The sequence below is a fragment of the Nycticebus coucang genome, chromosome 4 (genome assembly GCF_027406575.1).
Source record: "Nycticebus coucang isolate mNycCou1 chromosome 4, mNycCou1.pri, whole genome shotgun sequence".
Lineage (NCBI taxonomy): Eukaryota > Metazoa > Chordata > Mammalia > Primates > Lorisidae > Nycticebus > Nycticebus coucang.
In genome coordinates, this window is record NC_069783.1 from 27,695,354 (window position 1) to 27,711,567 (window position 16,214).

The window sequence follows — 16,214 nt, forward strand, 5'->3', positions numbered from 1 at the left end:
GCAGGGCCTGTGGTTTGCTGTGTGGAGGCTGCCTTTGTGAGAAGGCCATGAGTGTTGTGGCCACACAAACCGGTAGTCACATAGATACATGTGAGGGTGTGAGCACTCCGAGGGGATGATAGGGTACAGGGAAGTGAGGATGGGACAAATCCAGAGGATCACATGGCCACAGCTCCTTACCTGTGAGGCTGGACAATTAAGTTCAAGAATTCATTCTAGAAAAAGTGCTGCCTATTTCCTTGCTGAATATCACTATGGTCATCTTTGAAGTACTCCCCTTGAGAAGCTAGTCACTGACGCCAGCCCCTAGTCCATACTTCAAAGCAACTCTGTCACTCTTTTTCTGGAGTGCCCATCAGAGCTGCCATCATATAAGGTCTGACAATTAAGTTCATGAACTCGTCCTAGAAAAAGTACTACATACCTAATATCACTATGGCCATCTTTGAAGTACTCCCCTTGGCCATCTGGTAATATATATAGCACTTTTTCTAGGGTGAGTTTGTGAACTTAGTTGTTTGACCTAGCATGTCCTTAGGCTGTCTTTTGCAGACTCATGCTCTCTGGAATGTCTTTTTCTCATTGTCCACCTGACCAAGCCTCCTCCCCTGCAAAGCCAGCTCAAGTTTTCTTCTCAGGCCACCTTGCTGGATGGCCACCAGCAGGTTCTGATGCACCTGGGACCCACTATACCTTTTCCCTATAACATATCACTGTCTATTGTTCAATTCTAAGTCTTGTTTGAACCCCTTGAAAGCAGGATGAGCCAGCAGAGTCCAACCCGTGCTGGGGACCAAATAAGACTCATAAACATTTGTTAGAATGCAGAAGTGAATGAATGAATTTCTTGACACCAGTGGTCTATCACCTAAATCCCTCCACCTGTTTTTACTCTCTCCCTCTCCACTGGGAAATACTGAGGCTCCACAAACACTTCTGAGAAGAGAAGTGACTGTTTCTATGCATTTTGACTTCTCTTTGTATACAACATATATTTTTCATTATGGGATTAGCCAAGATGTCATTCTGACAAGCCATGGGGTTACAGGTATTCACAATTCTCTCATCTTCTGGGTGTTCAGGGGTTCAATCCATCAAACACTCAGGGCAGGGTGGGAAGACGAAAGCAACCTGCTCAGAAGAGCCCTACTACATGACTTCAGCTGTCAAATCTCGAAGGTCAAAACTGGCAGAAGCTGATGGTCTTTTTCTTTTTTCTTTTTTATGCCCATCAATGAAAGCAATCGTTAGTAAAAGTTGTACCTGCCAGGAAAGGAATTGTCCTTTGTACTTAGTGGCAACCTTCACAGTTGAGGTGCACTTTGACAACTCCTTCCTCAGCTGGGGGGAGGATTATACATCTATCCCTGGGTGTGGGTGGAGGGCAGGGAGAAAAGGCTTTTCCATTTCCATCAATTGGAGACTCTTTTGTGATCTCAGACTGGGCTTTAAGTTTCACACCTAGGGTTAAGGCTTAAGAAGAGTTGTGTCATAGAACTGTTTTAAATTGATCTAACACAGAACACCTGCTATGTGCTGGGACTGTGCCAACTGTTACTTCAGGGTTTGTGGCCCACAGTTAGAGAACCAAATGTTAGGGGACTCCTCTTGAGAAGGGCTTTCCCCAACTGGACAAGGACAGCTCTTTCTTTTCTCAGAACCAGGCATGACACCAGGATTCAACTGTTTCTTAGGGAAACAACATGAGACAAGAAATAAACCTAGAAAATCTGTGTTTGCCTGAACCTCTGTCTGAGATTCAGTTTACTCATCTATAAAAGGAGGAGAATAATATGTATGGCACAGATTGTAGGAAAGATGAAGTGAGTTGATGAGTGTTAAGGTACCGGGTAAACTGAATGAGCATTATACAGATATTTACCGTGAATACTAACAATGTGGTATCTGGCTCCCGAGAACAGAAAGGAGGACTTAGACTTTGTTGTTAACCTGGGATCTAGATGAGTGTCAATATGTGACATTCTCAAATACAAATAGGGTGGATGGGTAGATGGGTGGGTGGGTGGATGGATGGATGGGTGGATGTATGGATGGGTGGGTGGTTGGGTGGATGGATTCATGGGTGGGTGGATGGATGGGTAAATGGATGGGCAGATGGATGTGTGGGTGGGTGGGTGGATGTATGATGGATGGGTGGATGGGTGGGTGATTGGAGGGATGAATGGATGGGTGGATGGATAGGTGGATAGATGGGTGGGTGGATAGATGTGTGGGTGGATGGATGGGTGAGTGGATGGATTGGATGGATATATGGATGGGTGGGTGGATGGGTGGATGGATGGATGTGTGGATGGATGTAGTGGGTGGGTGGATGGATAGATGGATGGGTGGATGGATGAATGGGTGGATGGGTGGGTGGATGAATGGGTGGGTGGGTAGATGGATGAGTGGATGGTTTGATGGATGGATGGATAGGTGAGTGGATGGACGGATGGGTGGATGGATGGATGGGTGGATGGGTGGATGGATGAATGGATGGATGGATGGATGGATGGATGGATGGGTGGGTGGATGGATGGATGTGTGGGTGGGTAGATGGATTGATGAGTAGGTGGATGGATGGGTGGGTGGGTTGATGGATTTATGGATGGATGAGTGGGTGGATGGATGGATGGACAGGTGGATAAGTGGATAGATGGATGGATGAAAGAATGTGATAGAAATTCCTTCTGACTCTAAAAGGTTTGGCTTCTCTATAGACCATTCTGATTCTTCTCAGTCCCCTGTGGCTTTGAAAGCCATGCTCCTTCTGGGGAGAGAATAACATATATGTAAAGAATATACCCATTTGTGGAGACGAGTCATGGCCTTGGCTACCCACCAGCTATCCAAGCTTAGAGGCTGCACTGACCTCCATCAGTACACACAAGTCCATCTCATGTCTTTAACTCTTTTCATCTTTTTCCTTAGGGCTCAGTAAATGATTATATTATATAAAGCTACCTGCTTATGTGATCAATCAACACAAGCTGAGATGTTAGCCTTCTTAATTTCTGATATACAGCAGAATCAATGTGGAGCTTTCTAAAGGTACAAATGTTATGCCCTACAGCAGGATGAATAAAAGCAGAATGGCTCAGGATAGCACTCAGTTGTGTGAATTATGTTAGTTGTGTGGTTCTGATAGGTACCACCGAAGCTTGAGACCTCCCATGCCAATAGCTGAAAGTCCAGTTCTTCCAGACAGGACTAGAAGTTTAGTAGTGGCTTCCATATTACTAGTCAAAGGGGTGAGGAATGTGGTACATGCAGGCACAGTGAGTGGAATTGGTGCTTTGCTGTTTATTTTGTTTTGTTTTTTCTTTTTCTGATACCAAACCCAGGAAAGAATCAACTGGCGCTTTGGAGTCCAGCTGAGAGGACATATGTGGTCCTGCTGAGAATGAGGTCTTCTCAGGCCCCCTCCTCCACAATCTTTGGTGGCCTGGCAGAGAGGTGGCCCTAGGCCCTTTAGAAGGACAGCAGGGAGGTGGGAGAAAGGGCATATGAGGTATTGGAATCTGCTCTGCATATTTTCTTTCTTTCTTTTTTTTTTTTTGTAGAGACAGAGTCTCACTGTACTGCCCTCCGGTAGAGTGCCGTGGCGTCACACGGCTCACAGCAACCTCTAACTCTTGGGCTTACACGATTCTCTTGCCTCAGCCTCCCGAGCAGCTGGGACTACAGGCGCCCGCCACAACGCCCGGCTATTTTTTGGTTGCAGTTTGGCCGGGGCTGGGCTTGAACCCGCCACCCTCGGCATATGGGGCCGGCACCCTACTCACTGAGCCACAGGCGCCGCCCTCGCATATTTTCTAATTAAAACACTGGACGGCCCCATGACTACACATTTATTACCATTTTACATAGCTGAGGCTCATAGAGATTCAGAGACTCACCCGAGCTCCTGCTGTGTGTGTGTGGAGTTACCTCCAAGAGCACTTAGACCCCAGGACTCATGGCTTCGCTGTACTTGGAGAACTATGAGCTACACAATTATTCCCACACCAAGGTATCCAGGAAATAATACCCCTGACAAGCCTAGGTGTAACTTTTAAGGCTTTTAAAAATTATCTTTAAAATCTTTGAATGACTCTCTCTTTTTAGTGTAAATCACCTAGACATTAAAGCCCTTATTGTACATTTATTAGTGTGTTATTCAGACCAAGGGGAAAAAGAGAGGAGCTGACACTTTGAATGACTTTGAAAGTGAGAAAAAGCTAGGCCTGAAATTAAATCATTGTGACACTGCCACTCGAGGGCATCAATTTCAATAAATGATCACCTTTTTTTTATTCCAGATCCCTGTTTATCATGCAGGCAGGATTTGAGGAGAACTTTTGGCTGTGGAGGCTGAAAGCCACAGGCTCTGATTTCCCAAGCTGGCAAGACTTACCACATTGCCTTGGGCTGACTGAAGTTGTACCTAGCACAGCCTGGGAAAAGCAATCAGGTTTCATTTCAGAAGCAAATGCCTCATGGCCCGTCTTTCCTCATGGCCTCTACCCTGAGACCCTCTCTCTAGTCTGTTTACCAGAATATCCAAGGCTCTGTACATTAGCAGTAAGAAGTGTCTGTGGGCCGCTAAGGAATGCAGGGTGCTCTTTGCCAGACGAGGGGGCTGCTGGCATTGCAGGGACAGCAGAGGGGAGCAGTGGGCAGCCACAGTCTCCACTGCAGAAGGAAGGCAGCTGAGACTGAAAAAGGCTGCCGTGTTCTTAACTGTGCTGCCAGTGAGCGGTGGCATCAGGACTAGAACTGCACCTCCTGACGGCCACAAATCAATATCTCTTTGAGTTAAATTACTCCGGCTCATCTCCTATTAAGATTGTTACTGGTTTTAAAGTGGGGATCTTTGGTCAGAACTGCCTGCCCTAAATGAGTGTGGCAGCTGAGTGGACACAAGCTTTTCTCCACCAGGGGAGAGTTAGTTGCCGATTTTAACCTGGGGGCAGTGGGCTGGAAGATACACAGGAGGGAGCACAGGAGGGCCCTGGAGAGCCACTGTGGAGGTGAGCCCTGGCTTTGCCCCGAGCCTGCAGTTTCACCTTGATCACATCACATCACACCACATCACATCACATTACCCCTCCAGGCTTCAACCTTCCCATCAGGAAATTGATGGGGTGGGGGAGGTGGGAGGTGGAGGGAGAGAAGTATTTCAGGGTATAGGGGTTAAGGGCCTACAGAATAGTGAGGCTCTCTGCCAAGGGGAATTTAATTCTCCATCACCGTCTGGAATGAGGCTTGTTTGCACTTTGAAATGCCCCTGACAACTTATCCTGGCTCAACCCTGAGTATCACGAAATCCTTTGGATATAAAATATCTTTTCAAGTATGAGCAATTCAGATGATTGGCAACTTCTATCCCCTCAAGGCCCAATTCTTCCCTCCACACACTGTGGAGTTCTGGTCACACATAATAAAGTCCCCAGATACCTGGGGCTGAAACAGAAAGCAGTGTGGTTGTGGGGAAACAAGATTCAGGGCAGACCTCTGGAGCAGGAGAGTTTCCCCTAAGACCAAAATGCCACCAACTCTTAAGCCGAGAGGGCCCTGATTTCACCAAGCCCATTGCTGCTGGATAGCTCTTTCTGAAAGGCAGGAGAATGGCAGTGCCGTGCAGTGGGTGGGTCCTGACCTTGACCTTGTCATCCTCAGCTGTGCTGTCTTTGGCACCTATTACATAAGAGGCACTCAATCCAGGGTTGTTAAGTGAATGCACCAGTATGAACTTAAAAGGATCTAAATTTATTAAGTAGCCTCTACTATCAGGCACAATGAGAGCCATCTTCCTTATGTCATTTCTCGATTCATCAGATTAATAGGTATTATAATCATTCAGGCTGTGGGGACTTTGAGGCCACTAATTTCTAGCTAAGGTGTCCCATACCTTTTTGATACTATGGCTAGCTGGGCCAGGCTGTTTGAGCCCTGCTTTCTCAGCTTCGTTTCTTCCATGGTCATTCTGGCTGGGCAGATGAGCTCATCTGACGATCCCTTGAGAGACCCCTGCCGAAGCCAGGCTGCCTGGCAGACGCAGCGCTCACGCTCTGTGATTCGCTAGATCTCACACACTCTGCTGCTTTCCAGGCGACCTGGAAGGGAGCAGCTGCTGTGATTCCCCAAGTGCCTTCCCCCTGCCTCCCAGTGCTTCTGAGCAGGCGGCTGCTCCTGAGAGGCGGCTCGACAGCCGCACCGCGTGCTCACGACTCAGATTCTGGGGGGCCCAGTGGTGTCTGACTTGTCATTCCTCAGCCCACTCCTCTGAGTCAGGCTCTCCCCAGCCACCTTTATTATTACAACTTCCTGCCTTGTTAGTACAAACAACAAATGTTGTTTTTCAAACAGAGGTCCCCAAACCACCATCTTCTGTTATGGGAACGTGCCAGCCTAGCTTGTCATCATCACAGCATCACCGGATGTCACCGGGCCCCCGGCTGCTCTGAGCACCACGCTACTGAGGTCGTCTCTGACATGAGAGGGAGTGAGCTTTCTACGAGACAAGCTGCTGAATGCCTCAAAGCCAAAGATTCTCGACATTGCAGAGAGCAGACACATCGCAATCCTCTGTGGTCCCAAACTCTGAGCAGAACAAAGCTGATTAGGATATTAAACAACAGCCCCTGTGTTTGCATTCTACTCAGTGCACCAAACCCTTCTGTCCTTACTGCATGGACCTCGCCCGCAGAGTGTGGGTGTTTTACAGACAGGAAACTGAGGCTTGAGGGGGGATAGGACTTGCCTGAAGCCAGAGAGCCTGTTTATGGAACTTCCTTAGTAGAGCGCCTAGCTGTTTGTGTGCCTGGCACCTCCATGGTCCTAACAAATAGGAAACACTCCAAGGATGCTCGTGGATGGTGAGCTGGGACTTAAATTCAGGGCTTCCAATTCCTGGTGGAGAGATTGTTCTGCTGCCTACCATGGCCTCGCTGAGCTCTCACGGCAGGGGATGGAAGCAGTCTGAAGTCAGGCTGGGGGCTCAGACCCTCCCGCTTTGTCTGCCTGTGAGCTCGTGCAGGCTGGACGGCCTCACCGAGGCTCCTCATCCATAAAATGGGAGACAGTAACAATAAGCTCTTACACTGTGTTGCTGTGAGTATTCAGAAAGATGCCTGTGAAGCGCACAGGCGTGACTGACCAGGTCTAGAAGAGCTAACTGAAGGTGGGCAGGGGTTATTGTCACCCACAGGTAGGGACTGGGCCTTACATACCTTTGTAACTCAGGACCTAATATAGTGAGTGGCCCAGATGCATAAATGGAGGACTCAAGATGCCCACCTACCAAAAATGGAAGCCAAGATGTGACTTGGAGTAAGTCCCTTCCCCTCCTGGGCCTCTGTTCCTATACCTGTGAATTGAGGAGGCTGAATGAGGTAAATCCCATAACTCTTCCCAGCTCTAAAATGTTGCGTGTAATTCAGTGGTATTGGATGGGGGTGATTTTGCCTCTCAGAGGACATTTGGCTAACATCTGGCGACATTTTTGATTGTTACAACTGGGGGAGGGGCCGTTGGCGTGTATGTGGGCAGAGGCCTGGGGTGCTGAGACAATGCACAGGACAGCCCCCACCAAGAACTGTTCTGTCCAAAATGTCAATGGTGCTGAGGCTGAGAAACTAGCTCTATGCAAATACTCCTGCACTCAAATTTGCCAGGCAGGTGCCTTGAGTCTCACATCTCGCCAAGGCACCCAGGGCAGCAGTCCCTCCGTGGAGGATGGTTGGGGGTTGGGGACAGTCTACTGATTGACCTTTCTACCCTCCCCACACTCATCTCCGTGGAGGGGGGAGTCGGGCTCAGGCATCTTTAAATTTGGAATCACTCCTGCTCATCACTAAACTCCTCCACGGCTCTGCCAGGGCTGGGGGAGGTGCTGTCCAAGATGAACAATGTTTGGGCCTAAGACAGATGGAGGGGTAGTGTCTGGCAAAGTCATCAGTCACCATATTTGCCCGGCTTAATGTCTCTCCCTCTGGAGGGCAGAGCAATGCCTCTGGTGAAGGAAGAGACACCTTGGGAAGAGAGTGCATTGGCCAGCAGGGTAGACCTTGATGCCTGGGGCCATGGCAGCTTTGGGGGAGAAGTTCATGGCCTGCCCACACCTCCTTGTTCTCACCACCTATGGAGGGGAGATTGCCCTTGATGGTGCCAAAGTCACATGACCTTGGGCTTATTTATCTTGAGTGACCAAAGATAAATGGTCACTCAAGGTGCAAAACCCTGTGCACAGCCCTGAGGAGACACTTCCTTTCTGGCCATGCTGCTTAGGAGTACAGGGTAGACCTGGAATCTGGCGTCCAGAAAATAGGCACCACCAGGCAGGTGGTGCTGAACCTTTCATCCCACATTCACAGAGAGTCCTAGCCTGTGCTCCTGTCCTAGCCTGAGCTCCTCCTGTGGGGAGCTCTCCAGCTCTACTTCCCCCCGGGACATCAATGGTTCCTCCCCACCAGCACTGCAGGGGATCAGTGGGTCACCTGAGGGCTCAGCAGTCCCGAGCAGCACCCCCTGGTTTCTGCCATGCTGGTGGGAAAGGAACATCAAGAGCATTAAGTCAGAATAAGCAACTCCTCGTGAGGTTGTGCAAATGTCTATAGGAGTCACCACAGACCCACCCCCAGAAGAGAGGCCTTCTCATCTGAGCTCCTTGCTGGGAAGGGAGGTTGCACTGGAGGGCAGCTTGGTGCCAGGGAACAGCTCATCCCAAACAGCGGGCAGCCCAGACACCCAACACTCCTGATATCTCCTGGTGAACAGAGCAGGAGGCGCTGGGTGTCTGGAACCCTCCCAGCCAGGCCAAATTGGCATTCAGAGGTGAGAAGAGGCAATATGAGTTTAGGAATGGGGCAAGCATTCTGCCTGATGCCAAGATATTATTCTTGCTGGGTTTGCAGAGGCTTGTGGTTCTTTTATTAAATACAGGTACATTAGTAGCAGGGTGTGGGGAGGAAACTTTCGAGATATCACCAAGAAAGTCATCTAGCCTTCCTGGAAAATTAACAGGCAGGCTCTCCCTCTGTGCACTATGGACATGGAAGTTGGGGAACAGCCACCGTTCAGGTGGGACCCTCTGCAAAGGTCTTCTTAGAGATAGCTAAGTCTAAGCATAGCCAGACAACTGGAAGAATTCTCTAAACACGTCATGAAGAAGGATCCCTCACCCTTGTTGATGATATAATCAGATCTGGGGCCCTGCAAAGCCAGGGTCGTAAGATCCTATCTATGCTTATAGAATGAGAAAAGGCAGGCACAGGAATGCCCCAGTTCAAGTTTGCTTTGCAATGTTACTATTCGTAGAGTACGTGAGTATATCTAGAAAGCTTAGGAGATCTTGCTTCATGTACCATGGAAGTTCTAGAACAAAGCTCTGTTCCCGGGTCTGCTGAGCTGACTTTGGTGTAGCATCCCTGACTAATTCCACTCTGGGGTCCCATACTTTCTCATAAGGCCAGCTTAGGTGGCCAAAGTATTTGGTCCTTTCCCTTCCTGCCCAAGTTCTGCTGGTAAAACCTAGTTTCCAGCACATTAAATTACTTTAATGTTGGCCTTTTAACATTCCCTGGAGCTGTTGTCTTCTTGGCTGTGTCTGAACTTTGGGGGATGAATACTTTTAACATCCACTCATTAAGTGCCCACTCTGACAGTTGGTCCTCCGGCCTCTGGAAGGACGACTAGCTGGGGTGGGCAGGGGCACCCACAGATCAATACTCAAGACACTACCTAGGCAGTATTAGCAGTAATGGCTCAATCTGGACCTACCCATTAAAAAGGACAATTGTGAATTTGAAGTAGATGTCACAGACTCTGGAAATTTGCAGTCAAAAGTCAAATCACATCTTACAAAATCAATTCTGGACATGGGAGAGAACTTACCCGTGCTTCCCTGGAGTGGGCACCAGGAGGATCTCTCTTCCGGCCTCGTTGTGGGGCAGTAGCTGGGCAACGTACCTCCCCGAGGGCTGCAGGTGCCTGTGCACCGAGACGGCCAGGGTGCAGCGCTCGCTGCTGCTCCGCATCCAGGGGCTCAGGATGGTGTGCTTGGAGTCTGCTGAGGTGTTGAGGAGGAGGAAGGAGCCTGGAAATAGAGAGGGAAAGTAAACCTGCAGATGTGCCCAGGTAGGAGTCCCAGTGGCAGCTCTGAGGCCAGATTTAGAAACTCACAGCCTCAAAGTCAGAGACGTCATCCTCACCTCTGCTCACACCCAGCCCTCTTCCTCCTCTCTTGGGTTTTCTTTCTTTCTTTTTTTTTATTGTTGGGGATTCATTGGGGGTACAATAAGCCAGGTTACACTGATTGCATTTGTTAGGTAAAGTCCCTCTTGCAATCATGTCTTGCCCCCAGAAGGTGTGGCACACACCAAGGCCCCACCCCTCTCCCTTCTTCCCTCTCTCTGCTCCCCCCCATGACCTTAATTGTCATTAATTGTCCTCATATCAAAATTGTTTTCTTTCTAAGTAGCATGGCTTAATGCAGGTAAAGACTGGGGACAGGGATAGTCAGACTCATGTCCTAACCTCAGTTCCTTGCTTCCTAGCTCTGTGTCCTTGTGCCTCAGCCTTTTCATATGTAAAACAGGACTAGAAACAACTATTTCAAGATGCTCCTGCTCCCCTGCTTACTAGTTGGGTGATCTTGGGCAAAGAATTAACTTTCCTAGGTTCCAGTTTTCTCCTTCATAAATGTGGGTGAGAAGGGTTGGCTGAACTCAATAATTTGAGCCATTCTAGCTGTTGAGTCTATGAGTCATGTGCATTTGCAATGGTGTCCACAGAGCAAATCCTCAACCCCTCCCTCTGCTGTGCTGTGCTCGTGGGGAAGTTTTGCTCCAGGGTCAGCCAGTTCCAATGACAGTAGCACAGGCCAGTGATCTACAAGAGACCAACATTCATGGGGATTACTGTCAGCATAAAAGCACAGCACCATTTTATTGTTCCAGGCATTTCCTCCGAAGCATTAATCTCACTTGCTGCACTTCTGCACGGAGGTTTTGTACTATTAGCTGCTGCCTCTTTTGCAGTGGAAACTTATTCCAAAAAATCCGGACTTCCCTGATGGGGGCCAGCTAATGACTTCTTCAGCTACCGCTGGCAGTTCAAAGGTTTTCTTCCATAGACAACCCAAGTAACCAAATAGGGAAATGAACTAGCAGCAAAGAATGAAGCTGGTGAAAGAGGGGGTTACTGCCAGAAGCAAAGCATTTTTCAAGAAGAAGATATTGTGCCAGGAATAATTGGAGATTTGCAATATTCTCCAAATAGGGAAAAGGGACTTCTGGTTAAAATCAGCATGGGGGAAGCACAAGACTGTTTCAGCATGGCATATGGCCTGTGAAAAGTACTTTACAACCCTTAGTAAATAACCTATGTTACTCACCTATTTTATAGTGAGGAAAAATGATCCTATCAGTGAGAAATAGGAAAGGAATTAGAACCAAAGACTTACAGTTGGGAAGCCTTACGTCTAGTACACTCTGCTCGGCCTTCCTGGAGACACAGATGCAGAGTCATTTGTCCAAAGACTCCAGGTCTGAACTTTGGGAAATGAGCATCTTTAATACCCGTAAACTGAACATAGTAGTTTTGACCTATCAAGACACTCCAGGTCTACCAGGGGTGAAGAGAGGGCTGCAAGATCAGACCTCTATAATCAAAAGTAAAGGTTATAAAGTCAGCTAATGCACTTTGGGAAGCCCCAGTAAAGAGAAAGTAGGTTCAGGTGGAAGAGTCATAAAGAATAGCCGTTGATTTAGGTCTTAAAGTTAGAGAAAAAGCAAAGATATTGACAGAACAACTGCAAAAATTGAGAGGAAGAGAGGCGAAGACATGAAAGTACAAAAAATTGGCTACAGAGTGGGACACATGGAGATAAGGTTGGAAAAAGGAATTCCAGGATGATAGGGGGTAGGAGCAGACCATAAAGACCGTTGCATTCTTGGCTGAAGATTTCCAGCTTTATTTTGTGGCTAAGAAGGAGCCAGATATTTTGAGCAGGACAGTGACACCATCAGAGTGGTGCTTTAGGAAGATTTATGAGGTATGGGGAGGGGGAGTGGGATCAAATTGACCTTACCTCATCCTACTCTACCAATCCACACTAGGGCAAGGAGGTGGCTAAATGCAAGTTCAAGGTGCTTGTTATGTCACTCTTGTAAGCAAAGGCAATGTGTCCCAGGTGGACTGGGATTTCTAGTACTAGGTTGGGGTGTATCTGGTCAGGACAGACAAGGATCCTAGAAATATCTCTGGGTCTTCTGGCCTCTAAAAGGACCACTAGCCAGGGTGGCAGAGGGAGCTACAGATTAGTATCTGAGATATTATCCAAGGAATATAGGCAGTAATGGCTCAATTTGGACCTACCCATTAAAGGACAGTTATGCATTTTAAGTAGATGTCATAGACTCTGAAAATTGGCAGCCCAAAGTCAAACTACCTTGCTCTGGGGCAGGGTCTTGCCCTAGACTCGGGGAGTGTGGTCTAGGTTAGGATGAAACTAATCCCATATGCTGTGATAATTTTACATAAGACAGCAGCCTTGGTCTGAGACCTTTCTCTGATGTTTTCAAGTAGGTAGAATGTTGGGTAGAAACCATGATTTTTTCCAGCGACCGAAGGGAAGAAAGTGGGCATAGTGAAGGAAGAGTCCCCCACCTTCTCTGAAAGAGGGCATCTGGGCACTTACGCCTACACACAGACCCTCAGAAATCAAGCCGGTGTTGGGGCCAAGGACTCTTCCCGTGTCACGGCTCCTCCACCCTGGGTGTGGCAAGACATGGAAATTCTATCCACGTAATTCAGCACCTCAATAATGAGACTCTTTCAGAACTGACTGGAAGATAGATTATTTTCCTAGTTCTAATATGTGAGATGATGTTTATATGGATTTTCTTTTCTGCCACCAGACTGTCAATAAGACACTGAGCTTAAAGTATTTTCTCTCTCAATGAAACTCTATAGTTGAGAGCTATCTCTTCATCGGCAGCCTTCTTCCACTAGAAAAAGGGAAACAAATACATCTCATAAGCTCCTTGGGATATTGTCAGTATAAATCTTTTAAAGTCAGTAAGAATTTATCTCTCCTCTCCCTCTTTTCTGTTTCCTGTTTATTTTGCTCAGGATAGCTTGGGGCGAGGCAGAGGCTCCCAGGGCCCTTTCTCATTAAGAAGGATGGCCCAGCGGCACACGGGCCTTCACCCAGAGTGGCCACGGGTCGGTGGAGAAGCAGATCAAAGAGCCCTGCTCATGTGGTGCCAGCATCAAGCCTCTGCTGTCGTTGCATCGGGTAGATATGTTCAATGGTTAAAGATGAAATGGTTATTATTTTTACCTCTGCTCACCAGTATAGACCCGTGCTGCTCTCATCTCAGCCAGCAAAGCTCAAACTCCAGGCCAGAAACCAAGGGTTAGGAACCTACAGCTCAGACAGACTCTTCCGTATGTGACCAGTTATAGCACAGGCCTTAGACAAATGATTTCAACTCTTTAACTCTTAGTTCACTCAAATTTAATCAGGGCATAGCCCACCTCTACAGCCATAGTGAAGGTTAAATCAGCATCACGTGGGCAGTTCCGTGGCAGCGCTTAGCGGGCATGTAATAAATGCTCCTGCTTTGAGGGGCATCTTAGTCTGGAATTACTTTGATCTAGCACTAAACTTGGAATCAGAAGGACTGAATCTGAGCCCTAGCTCGGCTGCTACCAAGCTTCCTTTGTTTATCAAATGAAAGGATTGGATAGAGTCTCTAAGGATTCTTATAGCTCCGAACTGTCAGTAATTCTTTTTGCCTGCCTAGAATATTATTAATCTGAAGGAGCCATGTCAAGTTTCCAAGCCTCCAAGTCCTGAACTCTTCTCCTAATTCATCTCTCTGAGCGTTATACATCAACAGTTTCAATCAATTGACCAAATACTCTGTACTCTTTCCCACTAAAAAGCAAACTGTGATTTCCTGCCCTGCCTTTCTCTCTCCCAGTTTGCACAGTTACATCCCTAGGAAGGGTCCCTGGTCTTTGTTTCTGTAGATGCTACTGCTATGAGGCTGGTACCACTTGTACATATCTGGTATAGGACACAAAGCTTGCCACACTGCAGGCACTCAACGATCCTTAAAATCAAAATAATACACACATGTGGCAAGGAATCAAATAGCACAGAGCAGCTCATAATAATTAAAAAAAAAAACTATCCGTAAACTTTACCCACCCACCCTCACCCTGAGCCAATCCCCCTCCACACCGGGAGGCACATTTTTAAGGATTTCTAATTTTTTTCGGTGGCAGCTTTGTTCTAAATATTATGATCATAGCGTTATTTCTGGGTGCCACAACTCTAGACTTTTTACATTGATGGTACAATATGAAAAATGATACCAACCCTCTTCCAGTTCTTAATATTTTTATCTTGAGGTTTTTAAAAAAAAATGATTGTTTTTTTATTGCCACCTTTTTAACTTTACATGATGCATTTATTACTGGAGAGCATTGCTTTGTCTTCTCACCGTGGTGCGAGGCTATTAGTCTTCCTGACTTTCCTCATCCTTTTCTTCTTCCCAAACCATCCTCCCAAACCAGCTGTACTTTGCTTTACCTTGTCAGGTTTGAATAAGAATGATTAAGTCTTTTGTGTTTTGTTTCCAGTTTCATGCTAAGTGTTGAAAACCAATAAACAGACCTTTTATACTGATAGCTATATATTTTCTCAATGTAACACGTAGGGTTATATTTGTAATATTCTCTATAGATCCAATAATACATCCTGCTCTAAGGAGAATTTCCGGAATCAGGAACACATGAATTCTATTTCTCAACCCCTCTCTCCTATCTTTATTCTTTCACTTCGCCTTTTTGCATTGTCACTTGTGAAAATCGTGGCACAATTAAATTTTTCTCGCATTTGAATTCAGATTTTCTCACGTATTTGTTTTTCCCGAAATATTGATTTTTTTCTTGTATTTATTGTATATCTGCCCTCTTTACCATACCACTAATACTTCTATAGGCTCCTTGAAAAATCAGTCCCTTTTTCTTTTCTTTTTTTTTGGGGGAAGGGGGACAGAGTCTCACTATGTCACTCTCAGTAGAGTGCTGTAGCGTCACAGCTCACAGCAACCTCAAACTCTGGGGCTTAAGTGATTCTCTTGCCTCAGCCTCCCAAGTAGCTGGGACTACAGGCGTCTGCCACAAAACCTGGCTACTTTTTTCTTTTCAGTTGTCATTGTTGTGTAGCAGTCCTGGGCCAAGTTTGAACCCCACCAGCTTGGGTGTACATGGCCAGTGCTGTAACCACTGTGCTATGGCGTCAAGCCCAGTCCCCTTTTCTTGAGGACACTGACTTCCTCTTTTCATTTGTACCAGTTGCTTTCTGCTTCTCCTGTACACTGATTACTCTAGAATTCCTTCTCATTGGTATTTTCAGGGTCATCCCACCATCCTCAGAAACCTTTCTCAAGGAGAACTTTCTTTATGACTCCTTGAATATCTGGAATATTTTTATTTCATCATTATGTTTGGCTAATGACTTTTCTGGCTTGGAAATTTTGCCTCAGAAATTTGAAGGCCTAGCTTCAGTGTTTCCTGGCATCAGTGTTACTGAGGAGAAGTCTGATGTTGGTTTCATTTGTAATTTCTTCATATTACAGTTGATCTGGTTTTTTCCCCTTTGGAAGCTTTTAGGATCTTTCTTTTAACTCTAAAATTCTGACATTTTAATACAGTGTATGTAGGTATGGGTCTATTTAAAACTCCATCTGTGGCATTTTGCAACACATCTAGGTATGGATCTCTCCTCAGGCTGCTGGTTATTTACATGTTATTCATTCATATCTTTGATCAGCCCCTTTCATTTACATAGGAGAAACCATGGCACTGACAGGAACTATGTGTTCCCAGACAGTGCTTATTCTTTGGGGCAGAATTTGCCTGGTGGCGAGGGGCAGGGGCAGGGGCTGGCCATTTTGCAGGGGCCAGTCATTTTGCAGGGGCCCATTCCCCAACACCCACAGAAAAAGCATGCCACTCTGAGTATCAACAGCCTGTAAGCAGCCTCGAATCTTTCATTCCACTAAATCTTTCATTCCACTTGAATTTTTAGAGAAAAACTCCCCCATTTTCTCCCCTCTAGTTAAGCATCCTATTGTCTTTTGCCCTGGGAAAAATGGGATTGATATGGGGTGGGGCCACCTGGGTTAACCACAGAGAGATCCTTATTCTTTCTC

General features: G+C 46.8%; 1 protein-coding gene across 1 annotated transcript in view; it reads right to left on the reverse strand.

Moving 5' to 3' along the window:
* Positions 1-16,214, reverse strand: part of LOC128584280 (ALK tyrosine kinase receptor-like) — a 635,794-nt gene that overhangs the window by 216,437 nt on the left and 403,143 nt on the right. Inside the window, exon 4 of the mRNA XM_053589323.1 lies at positions 9,877-10,078. Within this exon, the coding sequence (XP_053445298.1) occupies positions 9,877-10,078 (202 nt within the window). The remainder of the gene's footprint in view (positions 1-9,876; positions 10,079-16,214) is intronic.